At 34.6% G+C, this 8368-nt stretch overlaps 1 protein-coding gene across 1 annotated transcript; it reads right to left on the reverse strand.

Annotated features, from left to right (window-relative positions):
• Positions 1-512: 512 nt before the first annotated feature.
• LOC125671120 (uncharacterized) lies at positions 513-7882 on the reverse strand. Its single transcript, XM_048906593.2, has 4 exons — positions 7661-7882; positions 4437-4508; positions 3221-3301; positions 513-627 (listed from the first exon to the last, which is right to left on the reverse strand). The coding sequence occupies exons 1-4, from the start codon at positions 7752-7754 to the stop codon at positions 572-574; spliced, it is 303 nt and encodes a 100-aa protein (XP_048762550.2). The 5' UTR covers positions 7755-7882; the 3' UTR covers positions 513-571.
• Between the last annotated feature and the right edge of the window lie 486 nt (positions 7883-8368).

Genomic DNA, 8368 nt, shown 5'->3' on the forward strand with positions numbered 1-8368 from the left:
TTTAACATTTCGTTTGGCAAAAAGTCCCACATAGACGAAACATTTGAACTACCATTAATACAGACATGGACGTATTTTTATGTAGTATGTGCTGATTTTCTCTAGGCGAGTTAGTCACAGCAACAAAACACTTTCAGAACCCCTTTTTGTTTTTCAACTCTTCTATGACGGAGTAAGGAATTCCCGAAAATAAATTAACGTTAAAATACATAATTTTTACTGATCACGTGGTTGCTATCCATCACTACCTTAAAGGCGTCATAATACATAACAAAGTCGTTTTAAAGCGAAATAATGGCCAAAATAACGCGAATGAAAGCGTAATAACGTGAATGAAAGATTGTAACTCTGCTTCCAGGGCATCAAATGGAGTGATCTGAATCTGCTAACAGCAGTTTATAATTCAATCCGTTATAAAGAAAACGTGATGTGAAACAAGGTCAGAGGGACGGAAAGTCAGCACACGCACGCACACAGTGTATTCCAGATGTCGTAAAACAACAAATGCAACGAACATTTCATTAATATTTATGTCACAGTTAAACATCATGTACAAAGCTTTTGTTGTAACTTAGTTATAATATCCAAGTTCTTTCAGTTTTGGGTCTGCATCTTCTTTCCTTAACACTGGAATTAAAATAAATGTGATGAAAAGAAACGCATGTATCCATGTATTACATTAGATATCATATATATATCACTCTCTCATCCCGTGGGAATCCGGGTTAGAATAGGTCCTCAGTACCCCTTTGCTTGTCGTAAGAGGTGACTAAATGGGGCGGTCCTTCGGATGAAACCGAGATCCCGTGTCACAGCAGGTGTGGCACAATAAAGATCCCTCCCTTCTCAAAGGCCGTAAGCGCCGAGCATAGACCTAAATTGTGCAGCCCTTCACCGGCGATGGTGACGTCTCCATACGAGTGAGAAATTCTCGAGCGGGACGTCAAACAATATTCAATCAATCAATATATATCTCTCTCGTGTGTGCAAACAACATATACCATTTGTGACGTGTACCGACTATGCAAACCTTCACAAAGTTCACAAAGGGGATACTGCTTTATGTAAATTGTCCAGTGTTTCTTGCAAACCATTCAACATTTCGTGCAAACTGTTCAGTATCTTGTGAAAGTGGTGTGTAGTAGTATGCTTAATAATCTTGGAGCCATGATTTTAATAAACTTACACCTACTCTGTTTGAATATGCTTCCATATTGTTTATATAGATTACAGCCTGTTACCTGAAGAGATTTTTTCACAATAGGCCCACAAGCCTTGTTGGACCTGACTGTCCTAGAGTCAAAACCCTGGGGTTGCAAAATTCCCAATTTTTGTACATCCTTTTGCTTTTATACCCTAGCAGCAAACTTCAAAAAGTCTTTCAAATAATAAAGACAATAATCACTACAATAATTTTGGCCCCATCCTGGAACCAAAATCCTTACCCCCTAGGATAATGAAATTTACAACTTTGACAAAGGACTACTTACTTCTAAATATCTATTTAGTTTTAATTTAGTATCAAAAGCATTAAAGGAGATATTATTTCAGTGTTTTACACATACACTGTAGTTCTAAGTTTGGTTCCATGCACCCTGAAGTCAGAATCTTTACTCAGGGATCCCAAAATTTACAATTTTGTTAGAGGTCTTCCTGCTCTACATAGCATTTAGTTTCTCTTAAAGATATGCGGTTGTAGAGAAGTAGATTTTTGAAAACTGGTTAATATTTGGCATGCCCCTAAGGCCCCAGGGGTGCAGGAGTCCTGAAATTCACAATTTATCTTCCCCTTTTCCAAAAGATGCTTCATACCAAATTTGAAAAGAATTGGAATGGTAGTTATCAAGATGTTAAAAATGTTCAATTGTTAATGCACGACAATGGACGATGGATGCTGACCTATTGCAATAGGTCACATGAGTTTACTCAGGCATAGTGTTGAAATATCGGAAAAATTTCATAATCAATAATTGGTCATAATCAGAAGAACTGTATTGATCAAAAATCGATATAATCGGTATTTACATGCAGTTAATGAATGTTTATTATTTTTGGAGTTATTTCTATTTAGTTTTATGGATATGTGCAGCATACACACTAGCTGGTGTCACTGAATTCCTACTTTTCAATGTGGAGTCCACTCTGACTTTCCCCTGCATGTCTCGATATAAAAGCGGGATTAACAGTTAGATGAATCTCGGATTAGATATCAACTAGTGTGCAGGTGACAATTGATTATGAAAAATAGAATTGATAATTGGAATCGAAGAGCCAAAAAAGATCAACAATTGATTGTCGGTGACAATTGTTTCATCACTACTCAGGTGAGCTAAAATTCATTCATCTACATTCCTGTTTTAGACCCTTTATGTTGCCTCATCTTGGCCCAGGAGGCCACGATTAGATCAAAGCTGTATTTACAGTCTATAATGAAGTGATTGAAGTTATGGATGTTTATTCCCTTTTCTCTGAGATACTTTGTGCTATTACTTTGGTAGAGAAGTTTACAGGTAAAATTTTACATACTACAGCAGACAAACTTAGGTCAGAAGAGTTCATTGTGAGTCTAACATCCTATTCACACATCAAAATTTACCTTTACATAAAAAATGAGGCCTGTATTATGGTGATTTTTTAACATGACATCTTGTGGATCTTACCTCTATAGTGACAATGGTAGGCTTTAGAATCTTACCTCTATGGTGACAATGGTAGGCTTTAGAATCTTACCTCTATGGTGACAATGGTAGGCTTTAGAATCTTACCTCTATGGTGACAATGGTAGGCTTTAGAATCTTACCTCTATAGTGACAATGGTAGGCTTTAGAATCTTACCTCTATGGTGACAATGGTAGGCTTTAGAATCTTACCTCTATGGTGACAATGGTAGGATTTAGAATCTTACCTCTATGGTGACAATGGTAGGCTTTAGAATCTTACCTCTATGGTGACAATGGTAGGATTTAGAATCTTACCTCTATGGTGACAATGGTAGGCTTTAGAATCTTACCTCTATAGTGACAATGGTAGGCTTTAGAATCTTACCTCTATAGTGACAATGGTAGGCTTTAGAATCTTACCTCTATAGTGACAATGGTAGGCTTTAGAATCTTACCTCTATAGTGACAATGGTAGGCTTTAGAATCTTACCTCTATAGTGACAATGGTAGGCTTTAGAATCTTACCTCTATAGTGACAATGGTAGGCTTTAGAATCTTACCTCTATAGTGACAATGGTAGGCTTTTTGTACTAGATCAATCCTATCACGCAGTTTCACCATTGGATACAATGTAGCAATCACTGAAAATCAAAGATATAGATACCTTATTGTGAAAATTATTTAAGTCATAAGTTCATTCACATAGGGAGATGAGTTCTCTCTATATCAAAATTCTATATGTGCATATACAGTCGGGCTCTTTTTATCCACAAGGCAACCATGGCTTGTACAGACCTTGACAATTCTTTTTTCAAGCACTTTACAAGCCCTTGCATTTTTAGCTCTTTAGAAATTTCTCTCAGCTTGACAGTGCTTGATAGATTCATGGATTTGGCTGTTATATTGAAAGAAAAGTAATATTAAGATTTAAACCAGACAAATAAAAATAATCTGGATCAGTGACAGATTTAAGGAGGAATGCTACACCAGAGAAATTTGATGATGTGCATAAAAAGTACAATATTTTGAAATTATAAACTTTCAAATTCACATCATTTAGTTTAAAAATGCAGTTTTAGAAGAAAGTAATCTGAAAAATTTTTAATACTCCTGCTGGACTTGAACCTGCAATCTACAGTTCAGCAGTCAATGAATGCACTAACCAACTGATCTATTCAGCTAGGTAATTGATTTTAAATCTAAAATGAATAGACAAATACTGGTCATTTTCATTCACAAATATTGCTGATTTCATGTTTGAAAAGGGACTCAGTCACCATGACAATGTACTAGTATACCTCCTTAAGTCTGACTAAATCCTATGAAAACTAATAGACAGGCAGAAAGACATAACCATAATCTATAGGTGCCTTGCTTTAATAAACAACTACTGTAGAATATGAAAGCTGTATCTTAAAAACTTTTGAAGACAGAACGGTATGTCACAATTAAGTGTATCAAACTTGGATTGAAGGTCTGCTATAATTTTGATCTCAAACCTCATGACCACAAACTCTATAAATCTAAAATGTCTTTCTTTAATCATTAACTACCTTTCTATAGAATATAACAGGTCTGTGTCGAAAACGTTTCAACTTATCCTGCCACAATGAAAGTGATTGAAGGTCTGTTGTGACCTTGACCTTTGACCTCATGACTTCAAAATGCATAAGTGTCTCCCTCTAATGGTCAACTATCTTTGTATAAATATAAACACTAATCAGATTGTGTCACCACAGTAACTACTTACACAATGTGCTAACAGTAACTACTTACCCAATGCGCCAGAGAACAGCATAAATGTCACTCCTGGATTGTTACTGGCATGAAATTTTAATTCAGTTCGCCCTGAAACGATATAAAATATATGTGAGCCGCCACGACAAAACCAGGCTTGTTGAGTTTTACATCATAATTGAGAAAACTGTGCTAAAAGAAATGCAAAACATCACATTTATTTTTATTTTTTTCACATTGATTATGTGCTGTATCGAGCTGTGCTCTTTGTTTTCTTTGGTAATAAAGAATGATCATATATTGCCCTTTTAGAATTGAAAAAATAAAATAGTCATAAAAACTCTTCTAAAAAAATCTATGCAAAAATATCGGCAAAGAACAGAGTGCAGTACTTCTACAATGTACTGGACAATGTAGCGAGATAAAATGTCGGCCTACTTATGCACGCTAGAAGTCACATTTCGTTGACTTTTGACAAGGATGTCCTATTCAGTTATTCCAGGACTTAAATACAAAATAAATATATTCAAAAACTAATATAAATGTTAAATTTGTTTATCATGTTTGGTCGGAATTGTAGAAAACAAAAGTAGCAACTTACCGGTGTGTTGTTGAAACGCGGTACGGAACATGGAACGGAATGTTATGAGTTTAATTTTTGTTCTAACCAGCATGACAGAATATACAAATTTACGTACATATAAAACCTATCAAAAAATGTTAAAATCTCATTTTCTTGAAAAAAATCAATAAGCCTGGTTTCCCGGTGGCTCGCGATCACATATAAAGAGGTGTAGAATTAACAAGAAACCCACAGGTCTGACATATTAAAGTTACTGGAATGTCATAAATTAAAAAAATTAAATCAGAATAATTTAATTCTTATTGTATTCTAGTCTCTGATTGGTCAAATTCCAATTGAGGAACGCAGGTTATTTTTGTATAACCTGGTTTGGTATGGGGACACACCCCCTTGACAACCAGCTGTGGGAACTATTTTTCTCTCTCTCTAAATTTACATCGCAGCACTGTTTTGAGCCTTCTATGGAATAGAAAGTCAACATGTGCAATAAGATACCTCGGTTTAATACACATATTGTTTTCTCATTGTCAATTAGCATCTATTTGTACGCAAATCACTGTTGTAAAACATCTATCTCTGTATAATGGTTGAAAAATAGATTAAAATAAAGATATTATATTCTAATCAATAATTTACCAAGTAAGCATTGCCCTGTTCATTTTGAAATACATTTCTCACAGCAAACAAAAAATCATATTTCACATTTTATCACATGACGTTAGTCACATTGACATGTGGATAGCGATTTGTCACTTGCTTATACATATTTTCTAGTGTTGGATTTACTATTATACTATTAGCAACAACGTTGCATGCAAGGGTAAGTTTTCATGTATTAAAAATTTTCACAGAGTTGAAAGCCGCAAATTATTGTATTTTCTGATATTGAAGACTTACTTTGGGTAGGCCTAAACAATGCAATTTCCCGTATTTTCTCAATCTGTCAGAGATGAGCGACTTAATAGTCGATCTCTAAAGGACAGCGAAATACACATTGCATTCATAGACTACATATATTTTCTGTCATAACAAACCTTCGATACAATATTTTGATGAATAGGCTTTATAGAACTAAGATTAAATATGGCTGCCTTCACAACTAAACGCTTTGTCGTTTCTGCTAAGTGAATCATTGCGCAATTCAGTTGACTTGTATTTTTCCGAATTTATGTACATTTTGATATACGAAGGTTAGTACCTTTGTCTCTTGCATTAAATTATAAGGAAAGACTTTAATTCTGGGGCATATTATACGAGTATAACTTGGTTTGGGTCAGTTTATGCTTTTTATAATCCACTTCGCTCATTTTAAAGTGTAAACTTACCCAAACCAGGTTATACTCATATAATATGCCCCAGAATTAAAATAATTCCTTAATTAAAGAAAAAAAGTTAATCAGGAAAGCTCAAGCTTCAGTTCAGGTGAGCCAACAAAGACCCATAGGCCACAATGCCCAACCGAGTTATCAAACACTCATTCATAATTTGTAGCCCCACCCTAGTCGTAGTGTGAACAACCTTGAATCCACAAACTGGCAATAACAGAATAAAGCTATCTGAAATTGAAAGTTGAAAAACAATCATTATTGAATGCAAATTTTAATTTTTTGCATAATCCATCCTAATATTCATGTGGGTTTCAGCATACCACAGTAAATGTCCCCTCAGAGATGAGACACATCATGACCAATGCTACTTCTGATACACTGAATATTGATGTACATTAGGGTATTCTTATGATGCAAAATGTTCTTTGAATTTGCATTGCAGAAAATGAAAAAACTTCATGAATAGGTTCATGATTGCTCTGGAGCTAGATGGCCCCTAGAATGGTCCACTCAGAGACATACTTCCGGGGGGGGGGTCACTTTACAACTAGCGAGTGTCCCCCTCCTAAGTCTTGCTCTAAATTGAGACTTCCCCACTCCCCTGCAGTAAGTTCTGTTCTGAATCAAGACAACCCCCTATGAAGATCATCTCAACTCATAGCTGGAATGAAGGGGAATCACTATAATCATCTAATTCAATGAGAATATGTATAGTAATGTAAAAGCTGGCTAGGCGGCACTTTTGAATGTAAATAACATAATGGCAGATATTCTAACCTTGGTTTACATCATTTGGATTATGTAATATTTCTTTTATGAAAACACTATAGAAGAGTCTGAATGTGGTGGCTATTTTTAGTAAGATAATCATATAATTTAATAATTTATTGACTGCAAATTCTGATTTTAACACTTATTACCCCAAGTTTACACCCTAATGTACAAATCCTGAAATTTGTAAGAAGCAGTGTCATTAATAAAAAAAAATAATTATACATTCTGGTTACTTTTTCTTCCTTTACTGATATATGCATTTTCTTTTCAACAAATATTTTGAACATTCATACAGCCATAAGATTCCATTTTAAAGATATTTTGTTTAAATAATCTGTAAAATGATTTATTTGACCTACTAATAATAATGACATTCACATATATATATCGTCTAACACAATATTATGCGACATGTGCATACACGTGCCCGTCGTAGTATTGCTTTGCATAGTTAATTCACAGGCAATGTAATAAAAAAAAAACACTCTAAAAGCAAAGCACTAAAACTGTAGTTATAAATGATAACATTTATATGTGTCTGAGGAAACTCGAGTTAAATTTCTTCTTTCAATACTTACGTGCACGTTTTAAATACTCAAACTGATTCCGAAGAGTGTGTGCATATGGATTATTTACTGGCCCATAGCGTTTCCCACTTCCATCTGAGGACATTTTCCCTGGAAATCGTAGTTAATGCCAATATTGTCACTGTCAGTTAAAGAAAAAGTCGTTGGGATCATGGGATTGTGTAAAAGTAGTGCTATAAGATCAGCGTATTCACAATCGCATCCTCTCGGGGTTTTCCGACGAGCGGTTGGTGGAAAGGTTTGAGAAGTTGCGATAGTTAAGGAAAAACAAAGCGTTTTATTAGACAAAATATATATTAGCTTCTTTGAGTCAATTATCAAAGGGTTGATTTTAGTGTAATGTGCTCATCATGCATACTGTATCCAAGGGTAAACCACGATAGGTTGAATTAACGTAGTTCCACCCTCCTGTGACATCATAAAATTTCGCAAAGTCAATGACTTTAAGATTTAATGGTTGACAGGAGCATAAATTTTGTTGGGCTCTTCTTCAATAGTTATTGTTAAAAATCTTGTCAACCATAAAATATTTCCAATCTAATTAAAATCAGACCTTCTCTAACCGTTACACTGTAACGGTTAGAGAAGGTCTGATTTTAATTAGATTGAAAATATTTCAAAAGTCTAAGTTATATATGAATAATCAATTATATGTTTCAAATTATTGAATCGAAGGGCGATGACTCTGTTTTCATAAAA

Source organism: Ostrea edulis, chromosome 4, assembly GCF_947568905.1.
Source record: "Ostrea edulis chromosome 4, xbOstEdul1.1, whole genome shotgun sequence".
NCBI classification, from domain to species: Eukaryota; Metazoa; Mollusca; class Bivalvia; order Ostreida; family Ostreidae; genus Ostrea; species Ostrea edulis.

Coding starts and splice junctions, on each gene's coding strand:
- LOC125671120 (XM_048906593.2), bottom strand. CDS start 7,754: ATGTCCTCAGATGGAAGTGGGAAACGCTATGGGCCAGTAAATAATCCA. Junction 4,509..7,660: donor TGAGTATTTAAAACGTGCAC/GTAAGTATTGAA, acceptor ATATCGTTTCAG/GGCGAACTGAATTAAAATTT. Junction 628..3,220: donor CTACCATTGTCACTATAGAG/GTAAGATTCTAA, acceptor TTTTAATTCCAG/TGTTAAGGAAAGAAGATGCA.